Source organism: Silurus aristotelis (assembly GCF_946808225.1).
Source record: "Silurus aristotelis genome assembly, chromosome: 9".
Classification (NCBI taxonomy): Eukaryota; Metazoa; Chordata; class Actinopteri; order Siluriformes; family Siluridae; genus Silurus; species Silurus aristotelis.
In genome coordinates, this window is record NC_139582.1 from 17,812,518 (window position 1) to 17,833,899 (window position 21,382).

Sequence of the window (21,382 nt, forward strand, 5' to 3'; positions counted from 1 at the left end):
GCACACGAAAATAGAGGAGAAGTGAAAAGTGTAAGCGTAAGCAGCACTGGAGAACTCTCTGCATTTACATTCCCAGAATAATGAACACACCTGGCATGATTTTGATACTGGACTGCTTGTCTGCATTTTCGTCCTCCTCTACTGTGAGATATAAAAAAATAAGGTAAAACGTTTAATAAAAACCTTAAGACCAAATGAAATAACTTTTTATTTGTATCCCTCCTACCAGAAAACAGCTCTTTTGCTTGATTGTATGTCTTCGGAAAGCCGTCCAGGACAAAGCCCTGATTTATGCATGGTTTAGTCTTCAGCTTGTCTTTCATGATTTGGAGAACACACTGTTCATCCAACCGACCTGAACAAAGAGGTGATTACTAAAAAAAACTAAAAAGAAAATAAACTATTTAGTTCTGCTTGATGCGTCTGGAGAGGAATATCACTGAGCATCGCTTAGAACCGTTCCTTCATTACCGTCGTTCTCTTCCATGTTCGTCTTCAGTGTATTCAAAAGCTCCTGTGCTTCTTGTGATTCGTCGTCCTCATTGTCTTCCTCCATTTGGACTTTTGACTCCTGAGCGCAACCATAAGTGAAAGTTTTATACTATTGAAAATCCTCACCAGAACACTATATAGTCGGCTTTCCTTATTTTATATTTTATACACGAGACTTGCCAGGTTAGCGAGCGTCTCGCTGATGGTCTCTTTGAGTTTTACATGGTGCAGTTTGTAGTGTTTGCATATCTTTTCAGCGACGGTGCTTTTCCCGACAGCAGGAGGTCCCAAGACACAGATGCGAACAGGCTGGAAAAAAAAAAGAAATCAATACAGCTGGCCCTCGCCCAGAGCCTGTTATTAATATGGACACACTTAATAATTCTAACAGTCCCACTTTGTCTGTCGCTTACCAGCAGGCCTCGCGCGAGCTTGTATTCCTCCACGACTTGGTCGATGTTCTCAACAATGCCTTTCTTTGAAACCCACTTGATGCTTAAATTGTATGTGACAAAAAAGGCTTCCATTCGAAGGCTGATAAACAAATGGTCAATTTCTGCTTGCTGAGAGAAAAAAAACAAAAAAACAACAACAACAAAAAAGAAATTGTGCTAGCCATTATCAACAAGTTTTATTACTCTAATTAAAAAAAACTTATTTGGTGTATTTAGCGCTCTCTGTTGGCCGTTCAGCAAACTGCAATTAAATCCATCGCAATTCGTGTTTTTTAATGATCGTTTCTTTGACTCACTGTCAATTCCTTTAATAGAATCACGTCCTCTTTGGGAACGTTTCTGGTTTTTCCTGGTCCGAGCGCCACTGCTATTGCCTATAAAACAACACCGAAAGGACTGAGCAACAGAAAAATATTTGGATATAAAAAAAAAAAATAAGATCACTGCCATTAAGGAAACTGACACTGATGATCTCAGCAATGGTGTTGCGCGATTCATCCACTGCAAGTAAATACTGAGGCTTGGGATTATAGTCGATTACGTTCTGCACAATCCTTTGGAAAGAAAAAAAAAAAAAAAACAGAAGAACTTTCGGTGATTTTTAATCTCTTGGGAAACAAGGCACCACGTCAGCATGATGAGATTGAAAATCATTTGAGTTGATTTACTTAAAAAGAGTAAATATACGTCACTAAGAGCAATCTGTCCATCACTACTCACCCTGCCAGGTCAGTGATGTGGATGGTTGGAACGAAATTGGAGCCGTCGCCGAAGATCGGCACTTCCTGTTCCTCTCCCAACCAAGACGTCTAAAAGAAAGCAGAGCCACAAACGCTCAGTTATACACTGATAAATATCAAAAAAGATCAGAATATAATCCCAACTCCAACATCAAAATGATCAGTTACAGCAGCGTGAAAAAAAAAGATACAAAAGAGTAAAAATGTCTCAATTGACCTTGAAAAAGAAATGAAACGCCTGCTCGCCCATTCCATATTGCAGTCCGGAGGCCACCACATAAGTAGAAAACTGGGACTGATTCTGAAATTGATGTTTCCACACTATAAATATTACACAATACAGAGCACAAGAATCTTGTCAATAAAACTAACACCTCCAGCAGCACTCACAGATCTTCCCAGTTTAACCACCAGCTTCTCCACAGCAATATGATCGTTAAAGTTGTGATGCGGTTTCCGTCTCCTGTAGTCCTCTTCCGTAAACGGAGTCTCAGCATCATCCTACAATCCGATAAAAAATAAACACAAGCGTTCTCGTGCGGATGAATTCACGCTACACGATATGATCGCTTCCACACTTACCGTATCGAGTGGCTTAATCAGAGCCCATGTCATGAGCGTGGAGATCAGGATGAACGTCTTCGGTCGAGGAAATGAATCCATGTCCCCGTGAAGAGCTTTAAACAAAGACTTTTATTAAAAAATGTTTATGAAGAAAGTTAATATGACCTGATTTATCTTTAAGCAGATACCTGAGACCGCCCAAGAAGCTTCTTCTATCTGATCAGCATTCTCGTTGTAGACGTTATAAACGACGACGTCCGACTCCATCAGGTGATGGAAAAGCTCTTGACGTGTTAAATTCTACGAAAACGCAAATCACAATGAAAGAGCATCGACAGTGGAAATTACGGCCAACAAACAGATGTTTCACTCACTGAATATTCTTCTACTGCAAAACCAGACTTCTTCTCACTTCCCGAAACGGTTCCAACAATCTCAAAAGTACCTCCTTGGGAACTCGGCTTGATTTCCTCCTCATCCTCGAATTGTTTAGCCACGTAAGATGCTCCAGGAATACACGAGGATAAAAACTGGAGACGTAAAAAAAAAAAAAAAAAGTCAAACTAGAAATAGTTTTGGTAAATCATGAACTCATCCATGGTGGATTTTCTTTTTTCTTTCGCAATTACGGCACATGAAGTTCAATTAAATTTCTTGGAAACGATGTCCATACTGTCTTACAGTCTCTCATATATTCTATCTTTCCTCCAAATACCAAAAAGATGTCGGAAAGTAAAAAGAAAGCTTTATTATCGCGCTATAAGATCTTACAGAAATCCTCACCGTATCGATGACGACACGGCGCTTCGCACTTGGAAAGAACCAAATACAATAAATATTCGTCAATATTTTATAAATGGCATAAGTATTTATTTAACATTAATGCAACAGCTGTCCATCTTTTGGTGTTTGGAAGTTTGGGTTCATCACTGAAGTTAAAAATTTTTTATATGACACTTGTTTGAACAACATTTCATTACAATTAACAAATAAAAACCGGACCAAAGAAAACAATTATATTTTTATTCATGTTTGGAAAGCTGGCTAATCAGCTAGCATTGAACAGTTAGCTAGCTGTGGCTAATTTACTTTAGGAAGGTGAAGTGCGGTTTCTAATAGATATTTAATGACTTAAAGGTTACCTGTGCGACATATTTTGAGGTATATTTGTCCACATTGTTGATAAAAACTCGTTTGGAACTCGTTAATGTTTGCATATCTGCAGCCATTTACGTTTCCCTTTTGTATTTTATTTCTCCGTTTGTTCCGTTGCTTGGCAACTATTCCCGGGAGTCGATACATTGAAGAGTCGATTCACTGAGTTGACTCCGCAAAAAGAGATTCGGTTCACGTTTTTACTCTGGAGAAAGAATGGAGAGGAAATCCAGTATGCCCAGAACCATTCAAAAGTTTGGGGACACCTTTTTTATTTAGTGTATTTGTCTTATATAAAATATAATAGTATATTATATACTATATACTACATATACTTTGTATCCCTATTTAATACTCATATGTCTATATTGTCTCAAATTGTCTGTATTGTCTCGTATAGTCTGTTTTATCTTGTCTTGTCTTGTCTTGTCTTGTCTGTTTTGTCTTATATAGTCCAAGCTATATGTGTAGTGTTATTTATGTCTGTACTTTTGAGAGTCACTAACAGCTGGAACCAAATTCCTTCTGTGTGTCAACACACTTGGCCAATAAACCTGATTTCTATTTTGATTATTATTCACTTGTCCATTGTACTTTAATACTGAAGACATTGAAATTATGAACATATATGCAATTATATGCAAAATTGTTTTAAAGTCAGTGGTGGGCCGTGAATTTCACACCTAGAAATTAAGTGATGTCCTCCTTAAATAAATCCACTTCTTTATACCGTCATTATGGCACCGTGGCTACAGAAACCATTAACAGTATAGAGAAACGCAGTATAACAGAGCACTGCATCACAGACGTGTATCTCATACAGAGAGAATGAATAAAAGTGTACTAAAGAAAGAAACTCAATGAACACAATTCTAAAAATCTCTATTCACTGTATCTACATTCTTTGGCAGAAGCATCAATATTAACCTCGTAAAATTATCCCGGGTTTTCCGTGCATTTTTTGGTTTTCCTGGGGATTGGAAATTAAGGCATTTTTATTTTTTTTCAAGAGCCTTTTTTGTGCGAATCTAGAGGAAACAGTGCAGTACTGTACAGTAACAGTGTAAACTAATATAAACTGCTACAATGTCTTAGAGCTGCAGTTGTCATGAACATGAACAGGTTTGTATTCATCAGTGAACCTTGATGACCGCAGCAATCATGGAACAATAATGAATGGGAATAAACGTATAGGAAGTAGTTTATAATGCTGAAATTGATATTTGTAATGTATTTATTTCTATAAAGATGCTTTGGGGGCAATGTCCTTCGTTAAAAGCGCTAAAACCTATAACATTGAATTTGATTTTGCACTAGAAAATTGGTCTTTACAAAGCAATATCAGGGGTTAAAGAAACTAATCTATTGGCTGCACACTCTGCTGTGAGTCTTGCATCTGCGTCATGATCCCAGCAATCTTCGAGGAGCTCGTGGAGAGTTGATCCCTGCAAAGGAGGGTGATGAAGTCAATACGGACTCACGATACAACTATTAATGGTGAAACAATTTCAAAGGCACGAACTACACGCAGGTGATTGTAGTAAATCCAAACAACGGGCCCATATAGCTGTACAACCTGACTGAATCAGCCCACCTTTCTATCATTACATATTGTATAAGGACTGTGTACCTGAGAAAATCCAGCCCACACATGAGGAATGATTGGACGCCGTTTCTTCTCTACCACAAAAGTAAGCATATGATCGAGGGTTGGACTGCGTCCCAGCTCTGTTTCATAAGGCAGCATATGTTCTGGAACAGGAGAACCTACAAACAATAAATGTACAGTACAGGTCAAAGTAATATAACACTCAGATACACAGAAACGTGAAAAATGTAGCTAGAATATGCTGTAAGGTCTGTTCTTACATTTACATTTCATGTTAGATCATGTTAGATCTTTAAGCATCTAACATCCAAAACCTTCCTTCAACATTAAAAACAACCAGATGTTCTTCTCTATATTTATTGTCTCAATATATTTTTTCTCTGCATACATTTTAATGGCTCTCACTACGAATAGTCCTCGATATTTTTACTATCTGCATCTACATTTTTATGTGAATATATACCTTTGCAGAGATCAGAGCAACGCATAAGCAACTCCCAAAGCAGAAGTCCTAATGAATAAACATCTGCCTGCAGCAAAAAGCGACTGCTCCTCAGATTAGCACATCCCTCCAGGATCTCAGGTGACATGTACTGCAGAGTCCCCATCTGAACTGTGCTCTGTCAAGTGTCAGGAGAAAAAAAGTTTAGCTCATGGGGTTTTTATTTTTTTTTTGTTTCGTTTAGCTAGTAACCACTAATCCAATGCCGATGTATTCTATAATAAACTCAATTAGTACAATATGAGATGTGGCTTGATTATTATGTAAGTAAAACAAACCTTTATTATGCCAGAATAACCCTGCGGCGCTTGGCACTGTAGCACCGTACTGCATCCAAAGTCACACAGAGCGCATGAACCATTTGCTCTCACCAGAACATTTCTGCTGCTGAGATCACAGTGAGCCACTGCTGGTTTATAGACACCTGCATAGACAATGTAAAAAACAAACAAACGAAGAGTATACACAGAGCACAGCCAGCTCCAGAATCATTGGCATCTTTCAAAAGGACAAGCTGATGGTATAATTCAGAGGTGAGACGTTGCCAGACGGCGAGATGAGAGAGGAAGGAGAGCAATGCACAAAATACAATAAAACTTTATTGAAGCTATAACTAGAATAAATAACATTATTAACAAGCTCCATTAGTGGTGCTTCTGGATTAATGAACTTTACCTGGACCTTAATCATCATTAAAGCAGAACTGCAACAGAATTTTGAAATAGAACTTTGCAAATCCTTATTGAGATACTGCACAACCAGAATCCTGAAAGGTCCCAAACAATTATTGCACTCCAAGGTGGATCATAAGCTTTTTTAGAGCTGTAAATAGAATCGAGAACTTCATGAAGCTTAATTAGAGAACTTCATGAAGTTTTCGATTCCATTTACAGCTCTAATTAAGCTTCATGAAGCTTATGATCCATTCATGAAGCTTCATTCGAGCTGTAAATAGAACCGAGAACTTTATGAAGCTTAATAAGGGCTATAAAGTTAATCAAGAACTACATGAAGTGTTATTTTTTAGATCAAGAATTCATTAAGCTTCATTAGAGCTATAACTGGAATCAAGTACTAAATGAAGCTTCATTTGAGCTATAACTGTAATTATAAACTTCATTAGGCTAAATTAGAGCTATAACTGGGAGCAAGAACTTTATAAAGCTCCTTTAGTGCTATAACTGTAATTACGAACTTCATTAGGCTGCATTAGACCTATAACTGGAATCAAGAACTTTATAAAGCTTCATTAGAACTATAACTGGAAACAAGAAATTCATGAAGCTTCATTAGAGCAATAACGGGAATTACGAACCTCCTTAAGCTAAATTAAAGCTATAACGAATCAAGAACTTTATAAAGCTTCTTTAGAGCTATAACTGGAATCAAGAACTTCATGAAGCTTCTTTAGAGCTATAACTGGAATCAAGAACTTCATGAAGCTTCTTTAGAGCTATAACTGGAATCAAGAACTTCATGAAGCTTCTTCAGAGCTATAACTGGAATTACGAACATCATGAAGCTTTATTAGAGCTATAACTGGAATCAGGAAACTTCAAGAAGCTTCATTAGAACTATAACTGGAATCAAGAACTTCATGAAGCTTCATTAGAGTTATTACTTGAATCAAGAACTTCAAGAAGCTTCATTAGAGCTTATAACTGAAATCAAGAACTTCATGAAGCTTCATTAGAGTTATTACTTGAATCAAGAACTTCAAGAAGCTTCATTAGAGCTATAACTGGAATCGTGTACTTCATAAAGCTACATTTAAACTATATCTAAAATCATAAAAACCACCATTAGACCTATATCTTGAAGTGCTCCATGACAATCTTAAATGTCTGTCCATTAATTAATCATCATTATTCGTTTGCTCATTCTCATGAAGGGTGTGAAGAATTCTGGAGTTGACTACAAGAAAGTATAAGTTTTACAGATCCTTACCATTCATGTTCAAATCAGTATGCAGATAGGCCAGTCCTTGCGATAGAGTTTGAGCTAGTTTTAGTGTACATGCCCAGTCACACACTGTTCTAGACAGAAATGCATTCAAAGGACCCTAAAAAGACATAAAGGTTTGAGATTTATATCAGAGATACTGTCATAAATCTTTATAGGAGTACATTATACTGCTTATATATTGTTGCTTGAATCACACTGATCACAGCCAATTTGGTTCAATATAAAATAATGTCTTTTGACCTTATTATGTAAAAATGCACACAGCAGAGAGTAAATCAAGGTCATAAAATCAATCATGATTCTGACAAAGAGCTCTCATTGACACATTCCCAGAAAATAAAAAAAAACGTTACTCACTTGGGTTGCCAGTTCCAAAACAAGCACAAACCCATTCCTAATTTTTCCATCTTCAAGAAGTCGTATAATCCCAGAATGCATCATTAAAGGCAGCTTGTACACATGTTTCTCTTTAGTGAACTCTTGTTGTCGTATTGTAGGAAACACTTTCAAGGCCACTGACAATCCCTGGAAGGTTCCATGGTACACACTTGCAAAATGGCCGCAGGCAACTTGCTATAAAAGAAAAACAGATAACAAATAATGCACTTGGAATTAACCACTTTTTCAGAATGATATAATAATGAATCTTTACCTTTTGTATCTCTAGGTGTTTGCCCAGGTCATTATAACATGTGTCCAAGATGTCATATGCATTTGTTGGTGTTTTAGGTCCTTTTATGGATAAAAAATTATGTATTTGCATAATTGTATATTGCCATCATACACCTTTTCTAAAACAATGTCTTGAAATCAACAGGATATGAAGTTTATCATTATGATTATGATAATTTTCCCCTAACAGCATGTTCTGCCATCTTCTATTTCACTTATGCCACATAACACGTCCTTTTTTTTCTTTTTTGTTATGGGATGTATGCAAAACAAGTCTGTATCCTTTTATCGCTTACGTTATAGCAGCTATAAACAATATTCCCTAAATATCATGGCTTTTTGAAAAATAAAAACACCTGAAAAAGCGTGTAATCTTTTTTAAAAGAATGTTAAATTGAACATGACATGGAAAAATCAATCAAAATCAATCAAAATAATCAACAGATTCTGACCAATCAAAATTCAGAATTCAAAAACATTATGGTACAATTGATTTACTACTGTATAGTACAATAAGCGTAGAGGACCATATAAGGACATTCCACTTCAAATTCGAACATGACATTTACAATACAATTTAATTAAGTTTATATATTAAAAGAGAAACCATTAAAAAGAATGGGAATCTTACGGCAACATTTGGAAAAAATCTTCAACTTCAGCGCAATGATGAAGGCAATTACCAGAATCACAGCTCCAGCAGGAATAATGATGATGACGGCACTCAGTACATCTGACATAGACCAAGACAGCATAGGAGTTCCTTCTCATTTTTCACAGAGCTGGATGTAATACTTACAAAGGTTTTAAGCTCATCAATGTTCACAAAAGTATAAGCTACAGCAAAAGGGGGCAGTGACACCACAGCAGAAATGTTCTTATATTGTTCCATTAAGTTTGTGAATGCAGGGAAAATACCTGTAGTATCTGAACTATTCTCAGGCTGTTTGTTTTCAGTTCGTTTGGACGGCCAGTTTAACGTGATGTTTGTGTTGCAAAAATCGGAGTTGCACACACACCCGATGAAGTTCTGCTGATGTGTTGATGCATGACATGTCTGATTTGGGCAGTAGTCTTGCATTATACTACAGCCTTAACAGGGAGGGAGAAAGAAATACAGACAGACATTAAAAACAGACAGACAAATAGAAACATACAAAGAAACAAACAAATGAATAAATATCAGATAGCTATTGTTACTACCCTGAACATGGATATTCCTCATACTTTTTAATTTATTTATATTTACATTGAACATTAAAAGTTATATATAACCTCTAGTTATTGATAAAATGCAGATGGTCAGGTTACTGATATGATCTGTAATTGGTATATCTATATATATATCTATATATATATATATATATATATCTATATATATATATATATATATATATATATATATATATATATATATATATATTGACAAACAAAACCTTGAACCTTGAACTATTAAAAAGAGCTGAAACTAGAGATTCATTTCAAAAGTGTCATTAAGGAGTCCAATGGAGAAGTCCCTGAGATGGAGCTGTTACTTTAGAAGCGATAATGTATAAGACCAAACGCATAAAAAAAAAAAGCCGCATTAATATAAATCAGCTAGGATTATACAGTTATATGATTTGAGTTTTAAGTAGTGCTGTAGTTTTACCATCTATCTATTCTAATATGTGTGGAATGAGCAGCAGGTTTGACTTAGATTCTAATGATTGTATCAATTTTGCGAAGGCAAGCAGAAACAGCAGGTTGCACACACCGGGAGTGAACCCAAATCAGGCAGGAAGGGAAGGACCTGAGCGTAAGACGTTAATGATGTTACCTAGGAGTACAGGCGTGAGCTTTCCACCCTCCAGCCGGAAATGACCCATGCAGCATTCAGTTCTTGCACAGTGCTGAACGAATCCGCTTACGTTCCCTGCACTTTGTGTCAAATCAGTGTTCTGTGGACTGGCCAAGAACATGCATCTCCTCTCTGTAGTGACTTGTGCTGATGAGGAGCATGTTGCAAACCAAGCTATGGATACTACAGAAAGAAAGACAAAAAAAATGTATACTGCATGATCCATTTATTCTTTAAATTTCAAATAAACCCTTAATTTGATCTTTTATTGTATTTCATTTTTGTCAGCTACATTTCTTTTTTCAGTCCACATTTTCTCTCATATTTAGAGTTTAAAAAGACAAAACAATTTGCTCTTCTTTTTTTTCCGGTTGTTTCTTTTAGGGGACGCCACAGCAGATCATCCATCTCCAAATCACTCAGGTTTGTGATCTGCATATTTTATTTGCCACGTTTTACACTAGATGGACTAACGCAACCCTCCTTATTTGTCTGGGCTTGTGACCGGCACTAAGACTGCACTGGCTTGTGCAACCCAAATGTCTGGGTTATTTGCTAAAAACAACTGGCAACCCTGGGATTTTCAATCTGATGTTAACTTCTACTGAATGAGATTTTTTAGCAAGAAAAGTTTAATATTTCCTTTTTCAGTCTGCATTTTCAATCCCTAATTTTAGTACCATTTGTTTTTGTAAAAGCAAATAATACTCAATTATATAATACAATTTAATAAAATTATTCTCAAGAGTATTTAGGTATTGAGTTTTTTAAAAAGGGTATTGAATATTCAACACACACACACACACACACACATTACAAATTACTATTCATATATATAGATTCATTAAATAGTCTCATACACAGTTTCTGCTTCAGTTTTTTTATTTATTTATTTATTTTTTTAAATAAACTATTCAGTTTATCTCACGCTACATAACATCAAACCATGATCGATTCTATTCCTCCAAGTCTGCGTCACATAAACATCCTGTCCTTAATGATACACAACAACAGTTTAGTTTCTTGAATTTATATGTAGAATAAAGTCAAGCCTTTACCTATAAACTTGCGCATGGAAACAAAGCTCCAGGATTGTCGCATACCTTGTGTGGGACCAGACAGTAGAATGATCTACACACATGCTTTCAGCTACAGAAGAGAAACGACCTTGAAATGCTCACTCCCTACATTCCAGCTAAAGAGGATTTTTTTTGTGACCTGTGCAAAAAAAAAAAAAAAAAGGATCTATGATAATAATAAATCTTTTTCATATGTATTTTATTCATGTGCATTTTCCAGACATTATTACGCATTATGCACAATGCAATACCACAATACCTTTATGGAAAAAAAAAGTGTGTAGACACCTGACCATGAGATTGGTACGTGCTCATTGAACATCTCATTCCACATTTTGTCCTCATTTGCTGTTACAATAACCTTCACTCCTCTGGGATGATGTTCCACCAGATTTTGAGGAGATATGGATGATATTCATTGTCACAAGGGTGTTAGTAAAGTCAGGTACTGGTGTAGGTGTAGGTGAGGTGAGGAGGCCTGGGGTGCGGTCAACATTCACATTCATCCTGAGATCAGAGCTCTATATAGCAGGTCACATTTACATATAAATACTGATACAACCGAAAAGACGTTGTTGTGATGTTTTTTTAATAAATCAGTAGGTATTTTTCAGACATCCATAATTACATTATTCAAGTTTTCCATGTTGTTTTCTAAAATTTGTGTACATTTAAAAAAAATATCCTTTTTCATTCAGTTTCCTGTGAATTCTTATTTTCTTTTTTGCATAATAATACACATTGAATGAATATGTATGGTCGAATTTGCATATTCCTTATGCTAGCCCCAAAACCTGGAAGCTGATTTTCAATCACACAAATAAATAAAAAAATAAAAAAATAAAATCAGACTGTAAATTTACATTTAATTCATTTTAATATTTATTAAGGCATTTCATTTAAAAAAAATGTCATCTTTTCAGTGCAATTTGCAATCAAATGTCTCACATCTTTCACACCTTCACACATGCACAGTATTTCATTAGTAAGTTAAATCACATCATAAAAAAACAACAACAAAAAAAAGGAAGAAAAAAAACCTGATTTTTATGAAGGCAACCTTGTAGGATATCAGCGTCTCCTTATTCTTAGTATTGAGAGGCCAAATATCCTGCGTTATTTCTCCATACTGTAAATGAAGACTAGGATGTGCTGTTACTCTGCCTGTAAAGCAAAGTTATCAAACTGAGCCAGTTCGAATGCACTCGTCCCGACAGCAGCCCATCCGTTTTTAGGTGTCAAAACGATCGCCTCCTTCCACAACACGTAGCCGTTGAGTTCTCCAGAGGCGTAAAATCCCTGTGGATAAGGACAGAGTCATACATTCTGTTTTGGGGTTCCTGTTTTCTTAATTTAAATACACAAATAAATCACCAAACCTGGACAGTCAGAGTCAGAGTGTACCAAACATGTGCTCTGGTTCTGGACAGTCCCTCAGCCAGGATCATTTCTCCACCTTTTAGGAATTAAAAGCATTAAAACTATACACATTAAAACTATACAGTAATGTTATTGCAAACCGAGCTTACTGAGGTCATTGGTGACTTTATATGTTCCATCAGCGAACACCCAGAAGAAGATTCCATGTGCGCTTCTGATCGATCCTCCTCCTTTACCCACCCTGGCTGCCACAAACACACCTCCAGTGTACTCCTTTTCCATGTACACGTCACAGGAGACGCTCATGTTCTGCCTGCAAAATACATCATTAAATACGTTTTACAGTCTTTTCTAGAAGGAGGTACCTCCTGAGGTACCAGTGACCAGTGTTACTGTCCCTTTCTTCTGTTCGGATCCACCTGATTTTGGACCTGTTTTTGGAGTTCTCTTCACTTGACCATCACCAGCCTAAAGATCCATGAAGTTACTAAGCACCTAAAGAACTTTGAGGATGGATTTGGACTGTAATTGATATCAACAGTGTACTACAATAGCTTCAGGACCACAGGTTGCATTTCATCATCTTTCACTGCACACCTTCACAATGATGGACCTCAAATTAATGGACATTCGGTGCCACCCAGATGGGGATGAGGTTCTTGTTTGGTTCCTCTCAAGGTTACTTCTCTCTCATGCCAGCTCAGGTAGATTTTCCTGGCTGCAGTCACTACTGGTTTGCACATTAGGGACAAACTAATACATTCTTTTATTAATAAAAATGTATTGAATAAAAATTAAAGCTGGTCTGAATACCTTCTAAATGCACTGTACATGTAAAGTACTGTTAATGGGGAAAAACTGAAAAAAAAAAATAAAACCCATGTAATCGTGTCATTGTAATTGCATATAATTGTGTTCAACGCTTTCTGACCTATCAGGGAGCAAACTTCCAGCAAACGTCATCTATATAAGAGAAATGCTGATCCAGTCCATGGCGTCATAATAAAACAATAAAACAATGATGATTTTTCTTTACCAACACACCCCCTGGAGCACATAAAGAAGAAACAAGGCGAGCAGGTCAATAAACTGCCAATACACACCAGTTATAATCTCCGATCACGCTGATGGTTTGGTCTGCGTCTGCCGCCCACGTGACCGGCCGCTGAGTGATCACCTGCCGAAGCGTGTAAACGTGAGCGCCGGCATCCGTCAGGTTCATGAAGTATTCAAACACTCCGGTTTGATCGGCGAAGTTCGGCGCCTCTGAGAAGTCCGGGTTTCCTTTTGGAAAACGGAGAAGTAGTACACAGTATGGGAATGAACACGTTTCTATAGCAACGGGGCTCATTCACACGGACTTGGATGGTGAACGTGCTACATAATCAGAACTTAATAATAGAAATTGTTTTTGTATTTAACAAAATTCTTTTTTTAAGGAGTCTCCAGTGTCAGTGCTTTGTGATGATGTGAAGCACATTGTTTTTTCTTACTTGTTCTCCACATTAAATTTGGATATAAATGGTTTCTTTAATTAACCAGAAAAATATTTGCCTTGATGACGCAGAACTCCACCTTCCAAGACGTACTTTTTTCCTGAAGCAAGAATTTAGTACACAAGTTGTAAGAATAAAAAAAAAAAAAAGACACTCCCACGTACTGACATTGAAGTCGTCTGTATATTTTTTAGGAAAGGGAGCGGAGGGAGGAGGCTCCGGATAACTCCCTTTATATCCTGTAGTAATAGTGGTTAGTGTGTAAACTTCATCAACATCCAGGTTCAAGCTGAAGGTCCCATTAGATACCTGTGATGGTCAGATTTCATTATAGAACAGTGTATGTAAAATCATTCAAATATTTCAAATTATTTCGGAAACAGCTACATTTTAATTCAAATTCTTTCAGAACATTTTCAGAATCATCATTATCAACATCATCTGTATAACTTTCAGATTTTTGAGACAATCCCATATTGTACAAAAGTTACATAAGCCTCCACAGTGTGACATGATCAAGCTGCACTAGGAAGCCGTACCGTATCCAAGACCAAACCAGCAAGCTCTTTGATGAAACAGATTTCCGGTACCTTCTAGCAATTTTCAGCTCCATACAGTAATTATTGGCACCCTTGGTAACAAATGGCTGTTAAAATTAATTACCTGAATCTCACACTGGGATTATGACAGAAATCAGCTGAAGAATAAATTTTAATAGATAGAAAAAGAAAACAATGGATATATATTTTTTGTCATTTGACTATTCACTACTCATCATTGGAAGGTTCTAGGATACTCATCAGAAGGTCTGGGGGTTCAAGCCCCAGAACTGCCAACTGCCAATGTTGGGCCCTTAAACAAGGCCCTTAACCCTCTTTGGACTTCTCTGGGGGTTCTGTATGTTAACTGAACATGCGCTCTTGACCAGGGATGACCGAGATTATTATCAAGATTATGAATGGCTAAAGGGAATAAAAAAAAAAAACCTACTTTGAAACTGAAGTAAAATAAAATATATAAACAATATTTTAAGTAAAATCAAAACAGTGACATGACATTTAGTTTTTATTTTTGTAAAAAAAAAAAAAAAATTAATAAAAAATTCTAAACCAGTTTAAAAAGTGTGCAATGTTTTCATAAGGCAAAGGGTGCCAATAATTTCAGGAGCTGACGATCTAAAAAACAACATCAACAAAAAAAAACCCCTAAAACAATAATATTTAATCATCTGCATTTAATTGAATAATTTTACCTTTACAGGACCAAGTTTTTGAAAGAAGACCGGCTTTTTCGTCTTGAAATCGAACTTCGAATGCCACACTTGCAGTTCGCTAACAGAGGCCTGCAAGCAAAACAAAATTCTATAAATTGCATATAAAAAAAAAAAAAAGTTATTTACATAATATCGGTGATGAAATATTTAATCCTACGTACAAACGATCCCTTTAAAGAGAATATCGCGCTCTGCGATGTGACGCTGTAGTGAGGCAGAGGAGGTCGTATACACACAGAGTGATTGTGAGTCTAAAAGGAAAAATACACACAAATGCATTTAAGTTATGGTCTTTTGTTTTTCCATTTCCTGAAAAATAAAATCTTACCATGGTCTCTATAACTATAGTCAGGTTTCCATTCTGGTCGGTCAGAGCGACATAAGTCCCACCTTTTATCAGGTGACCTACAGTCTGCAGATATTTCCATCCAGGCTGAGTGAACTGTGTGGAGTGGGCTAGAAGACATTGTTTTTGTTCAACATTTCATTCTTATGCATTTCATCTCTGTTAATTAAGGGTATAACTACCGTAATTTCCGGACTATTAAACGCACCCAAATATAAGCCGCACCCACTGAATTGTACAAAGATTTTTATTTTGAACATAAATAAGCCGCACCTGTCTATAAGCCTACACTGAAACTAATGAACTTTACACAGGCTTTAATGAAAGACTTTTGAGACTAATGAAAGGCTTGTATCTAAACAGTAGCCTACCGAGAAAGTCATTGTTTACTGTCTTCCTCCTTCCTTTCACAACAATTTCTCTCTGGAGTTTTTCTTTTGGAATCGTCGTGTGTTTAAAAATCCCCATCGGTGAATCTTTTCTCCCGATGCCGTGCAGCTCAGAACACAGGTGAAGTGTGTTTTCATGCCCGGTTGTTTTCAGCGTGACGAATGATTCACATTTCCTGTAGACAGTCCGAGTGAGCGGCAGGTCAAACGTCAGAGGAACATCATCCATATTTATGATGTGGTGCGGCCCGATTCAGTGGGAGCGCATCTGATTTAATATAAAGAATTTCATTGGTTCACCTGAACCCGTTCTGTAATTTCATTGGTCTAATGTTATGGGGGTCAGTTTTTTTGTCTTGAAGTTTGTGAAACCGGGAAAAACCCAGGAAAAATCCATAAATTAGCCGCTTTATTGTTTAAGGTGCGGGGTTCAAAGCGTGGGAAAAAGGTAGCAGCTTATAGTCCGGAAAATACGGTAACGAAAAAAAATGTACCCGTTATCCAAATGGGGGATTCAACAACATAATTTCCACTCCACGGCTCTTGGGCGGTCATCAGCCCGTCTCTCCCGAACGGAAGATCCTGATAGTAACTGGCCACCAGGTTCCAGGAAATAGTTCTAAAAAGACACACAAGAATCTGTTTTATTATTATTATGACGATGACTTTGAACCATTAATATTTTAATGAATATTTTATACAAAATAAAGTAAAAAAAAAATTTTCAGGTGAACTGAAATAAAATTTGGTTTTGAACCTTCGTTTCTATTGGGTTCGAATTATTTTATCGATGATGTTGAATTAAAAAGTTTTATTAAAAGTTTAGCATTTAGTCCTCATTTGCCGCGAGTATGAAATCCATTTTTGGATTTCATACTACCACATCCAAAGATGTTCTATACAACCGTGTGGCTTCTAGTTTGGAGAAGAACCGCATATGGCTGAAAAAGGTGCCCAGTTCTCCTATGTTTTGAATAGTAATACCTCTTTGCAGCTGGAAACAGAAAATGATTTGTGTCTAAGACAGAAAACAATAAATAAGGCGTCGTACGCGGTCATCCTGCCGTTGACGTAGTTCTGGTTGAGGATTCGCGCCCAGCAGCCTCCTCCCACATCGTCGTTAAAGGTGCTGTAGTCTTCCGAAGACCACAACTGCTTCTTTAGGAAGAAGGCTTCAGGTACTGTGTGTGTTCCAGGATAATGAGCCCTGCCAGAACACATACACATTTGTAAAATGTCAGTCCATATATAAACACTCAGCCAGGAAAAAAAATGCAGAAGTTATTATATGGGCAGAAATCAAATATTTCTCTGTAACACCGATCAGGCTATCACCTGCTGTTTCTTAATGCTTGCTCATCTGAAACACTTTTGGTTCTCAGAAACAGATTCTCAACAATGGCAGCTACACTGGAAACTCCTTCCATTAACATTACATAAAGATCTGCGTGGCAGAGGGCCGAGCGCCGGTTCGTGACTGAGAGGTGAGTTCTGAGGTTCAAATACCTGAGTGATTTTCATTAATGTTTCATTGAAGATCAGAGAGAGTGAAAAGAGAGAAAGACGAAAAACCCAGAGGGAGAGAGATGGCCAGCTGAGCGTGTGCTCATTTTCGACGTAAAGAAAAAAAGAAAGTAATTGTGAAAGCATATAAATGTGGACTTTTTTTTTATTTGTGAACCTGTTGCCTGCCTCCCATTTCTATCCCTTAAGCCAACAAGTTCTCCAGACTGTTTACACAAAATCTCACCGTTATATATATATATATATACATACATACACATTTATTCTTAGCCTTAGACTATAATAGTAAGTCTGCCATCCAGGTCTCTGTAATACAAATTGTTACCGCAAATGACAAAGTATTAAGAAACGAGTGTAAATCTACTGTCAGAGCTCTTTAAGTTCTTTATAGCAAGTTCTTCTACACGTCATAAAATATTGAACAATTTTCTAATCCAAAAACAAGCCAACATTCAATATCAAACCATTCAGGAATTCAACAAGTAGTGAAGCTTTTAGAGAAAAAGATCCTGATCCCTGATATTAAAGTCCGTTTTTCCTTCTTCATCACTTCAATTTATATTCATCCATGTTTCCCATGTGGATAATGTAGAAGTGTGTGTGTGTGTGTGTGTGTGTGTGTGTGTGTGTGTGTGTTATACCCAATCACATCCACGCTGCTCCTGAGTTCAGGATCCAGTAGAGTAAAAATAGTTATTGGCTCCCACATGTTGTCACTGGCGATGATTTTGACTCTCTTCAGACCGCTCTTATCCAGAGTGTAGCGCAGGATCTAATGATGGACCATTCAGAGTCACGCAATGACTGACAATAAAACAGTCCTTGACCTTATATGATACCTGGACTGAACATACAGGTTGCGGCTGGATTTATTGGAGATGCTTACCTTTATATATTTGGAGTTAAAAGATCTTTCGTTCCATATCTTTGTAAAAAAAATATATATATATTACTACATCAACAGCAGCATGAACAATAAATGATAATAATAATAACAATAATAAAAATAAGAAAAAGATGAAATTCTGATCAACAAAATCTATTTTTTGGGCCAACTGATAGACAAAAAAAAAGTCACCCTGTTTCTTATTGGCTTGTAACTAAAGATAATATAAATCAATACATTTATAAACTAATAAACAATAAATAAAAACATTAATAATATGTAAAAAAATATATATATTTTTTTGTTTCTATTTTCCTACTATTTCAACAGCATTTTTTTACAATAATTATTATTATTGTTTTTTTTTCCACATTAACATAGACACCTCATTGTTAATATTAAATGCCTGCTGAAACTTGATTGGCTAATCACATTCATGTTTGTTTAGTAACACAGTCATCCTTATTAATAGAGTTATAGATTAGGAAAACCTCCAAATTTCACCTGATCAACCGTTCCTGATGATAATACAGAAATTCATTACCCCAACGTAATCAATATCCAGGCCATGGTACTGCTTCGCTCCAATAATCCAGGACACCACATAATACGCTGTAACATCAGGAAAGTCATAGGGCCAGTTTTCCCTGTGACCCACCCATCCAGGAAACGCCCACGGCAAACCTGCATCACGTCAAATGTCCAACAGCATCTTGCGTTTCGAACATGTTCATGTGACGACATTTCAGTTCAGTTTGCATAGACAACATAATCCCAAGTGACAGATTACTAGCAATTCATTTCATTTTCCTTCCAGATAAACACTGGTGTAGTTAATGATCTGCAGCCCTTCTGTTTTTACTGACAACAACTCCTGCTCACGTGGTTTCTATTGGCTCATGAGATTGAACATTATGAAAGGTAGAAGTTCAGCTCGGTAGCATTAACAGGAAGTGGGAAAAAGACATTTTGAGGATAAATAACTCCATTGGATGGAATCAACCGCATCGGTCACCCCTTCATGGGTAGAGTCAAGTCTAAAGGTCTAAAAGGCGTGAGCGTTTTTCAGACAGGATGAGTAGGTTTTAAAGTTCAGTTTCACATTCTACAGCATTTTCGAAGGTTTATTGGAGGACTACGACCAGATCCAACTGCAGTCTCTGGATATTTGTTCCTCTCCAAGAAGAAATGTTTCACATTCCATGCCCCTGTCCCCTTCAGTTAAACGTTTTTTTTTTTAAAGTTTTTTTAAGCCCCACTTTTCCTCCATCACCCCAAAAAATAGTAATGAAATACTTTTAAATTGAAATATGACTAATTTATTGAAATATCAAGTTCTAAATCAATAACATCAAACAGCATCAAGTTCAAAAAGAGAGAAAATAAAAAGTGTACCCTAACTGATGTTGCATTAATGACCTAGTTGTTTAACAGTGTTTGCTTTAAGTGTTTAAACTTTAACACAGAAAATTATCTTCATAAGTGTTCTTTCTTTCTAACCCACCGATAAGTGTGATGTTCGGATTCCTCTTCTTGGCCTCTCTCATCAGCCACCATTCGTATCCCCGGAAATAATTCTCATCATTGGGGTAATGCATGTGGGACGGCTCCGTACCATCTGTACGAAAAACAGCACAATTTATGTAGTGATGTAATGTCTTCCCTGCACTTTATACCCAAATCATTATTTTTTTCAACCAGAGTTCGGAAATCGACCTGTTGACTGTGCATCACCTCCAATTTCAACTTTTAGGATTTGTAAAGAAGCTCCAAAATTGGGCTATAAAAGAAGAAAAGAAAAATACATTACAAGAGATTATTTGACTTTGTGTTAATAACTCAATGAGTGTCAGATCATTTACCTTGAACAGGTAATCCAGAATTTGACTCCTGTACGGTTCATCGTAGTTAACGAGTAGGCGAGATGTTGCCTGCAAAACAGGTTGATCACAATTCAATAAGCATTAATACACAATAAATTATACACATGAAACATAAATGTATAAAACACATAAAAAGAAAACAAAATCCTAAATTTACCACCTCAACAAGGTGATAGTGGTGCGTATGGGATCGATATACTTCATGTCTACCTACAGAAAGTGATGCAGCAGAGCTTTAATGGTCAGGACAGGTTTGTTTTCACCTGTTTTTAAAGACAATTGTCTCAGTGTTTAAAGATTTCCAAAGTTTGTTTACAATAATGCAATCAACACCACACCATTTTAATGGGATTTCCTTCAGCCACCATATTATATATATATATATATATATATATATATATATATATATATATATATATATATATATATATATATATATATATATATATACACACACACACACACACACACACACACACACACATTGGATCAGGGGTCTCCAATCTTTTCCAGAAGGGGCCAGTGTGGGTGCAGGTTTTTATTCCAACCAAGCAAGTCCACACCAAATTCTACCTGTTCAAATCTAATGATCTACATTTTCAATGACTATCAGGTGTGACCATTGATTGGTTGTAATGAAAACCTGCACCCACACTGGCCCTTTCGGGAAAAGATTGGAGACCCCTGCGTTGGATGATGCATTGGATATATTGAAGAAATATATATATCAGTATGGCCATTTTTCTGGATTTTGTATGTTATATTTTCTTTTACAGGGAGCTGTCAAAAAACTAATTTCCCCAACTCATATAATCAGATCATCAGATCATCAGCTTTGAAGGACAGCATCAAAACAGGTTCCTCTTACCCCCCCACCACTCAATCCTCCAATGCCATCAAAGGTCCGTCCAAATCCACGACTGTCATCTATAATGTAGGTCTCATCAGCCGAACACACAAGGACACACAACGAAATAAATAAATATACACAAGTGTTTGTTTTTCCCATTGCAAACAACACAAACAAACGACCTGCTCACATGATCTCTACTTCCGCATTGAAGCCGGCCTGCGAAACCACGCCCACCACGCTTACGTCATCAGCATTACGTTCATATCGGAAGTATTTTCT

The 21,382-nt window shown here is 36.6% G+C and overlaps 3 protein-coding genes across 3 annotated transcripts in view; all 3 read right to left on the reverse strand.

Moving 5' to 3' along the window:
- The window catches only part of LOC310731427 (adenylate kinase 7-like), a 5,786-nt gene extending 1,824 nt beyond the window's left edge, over window positions 1-3,962 (reverse strand). Inside the window, exons 1-14 of the mRNA XM_083551060.1 lie at window positions 3,394-3,962; window positions 2,626-2,781; window positions 2,440-2,551; window positions 2,270-2,364; window positions 2,078-2,188; window positions 1,905-1,988; window positions 1,668-1,756; window positions 1,411-1,501; window positions 1,244-1,321; window positions 906-1,055; window positions 673-801; window positions 472-571; window positions 227-355; window positions 91-141 (exon numbers count right to left, since the gene is read on the reverse strand). Coding sequence (XP_083407186.1) covers window positions 91-141; window positions 227-355; window positions 472-571; window positions 673-801; window positions 906-1,055; window positions 1,244-1,321; window positions 1,411-1,501; window positions 1,668-1,756; window positions 1,905-1,988; window positions 2,078-2,188; window positions 2,270-2,364; window positions 2,440-2,551; window positions 2,626-2,781; window positions 3,394-3,480 — 1,462 coding nt within the window. The 5' untranslated portion in view covers window positions 3,481-3,962. The remainder of the gene's footprint in view (window positions 1-90; window positions 142-226; window positions 356-471; window positions 572-672; window positions 802-905; window positions 1,056-1,243; window positions 1,322-1,410; window positions 1,502-1,667; window positions 1,757-1,904; window positions 1,989-2,077; window positions 2,189-2,269; window positions 2,365-2,439; window positions 2,552-2,625; window positions 2,782-3,393) is intronic.
- A 71-nt stretch (window positions 3,963-4,033) lies between these two features.
- On the reverse strand, window positions 4,034-11,197 carry LOC310731437 (bone morphogenetic protein receptor type-2-like). The gene is made up of 11 exons (XM_083551078.1): window positions 11,053-11,197; window positions 9,974-10,177; window positions 9,073-9,246; window positions 8,786-8,887; window positions 8,135-8,214; window positions 7,840-8,055; window positions 7,465-7,579; window positions 5,796-5,941; window positions 5,479-5,635; window positions 5,037-5,173; window positions 4,034-4,851 (listed from the first exon to the last, which is right to left on the reverse strand). Exons 1-11 carry the CDS (start codon window positions 11,093-11,095, stop codon window positions 4,735-4,737), a joined length of 1,491 nt encoding a protein of 496 aa, XP_083407204.1. The 5' UTR covers window positions 11,096-11,197; the 3' UTR covers window positions 4,034-4,734.
- A 734-nt stretch (window positions 11,198-11,931) lies between these two features.
- On the reverse strand, window positions 11,932-21,333 carry galcb (galactosylceramidase b). The gene is made up of 17 exons (XM_083551062.1): window positions 21,119-21,333; window positions 20,230-20,298; window positions 20,084-20,147; window positions 19,872-19,985; window positions 18,912-19,051; window positions 18,368-18,406; window positions 18,123-18,253; window positions 17,009-17,164; window positions 16,452-16,576; window positions 15,551-15,678; window positions 15,384-15,473; window positions 15,202-15,291; window positions 14,114-14,258; window positions 13,557-13,737; window positions 12,603-12,766; window positions 12,453-12,529; window positions 11,932-12,372 (listed from the first exon to the last, which is right to left on the reverse strand). The coding sequence occupies exons 1-17, from the start codon at window positions 21,257-21,259 to the stop codon at window positions 12,229-12,231; spliced, it is 1,998 nt and encodes a 665-aa protein (XP_083407188.1). The 5' UTR covers window positions 21,260-21,333; the 3' UTR covers window positions 11,932-12,228.
- Window positions 21,334-21,382: the final 49 nt, after the last annotated feature.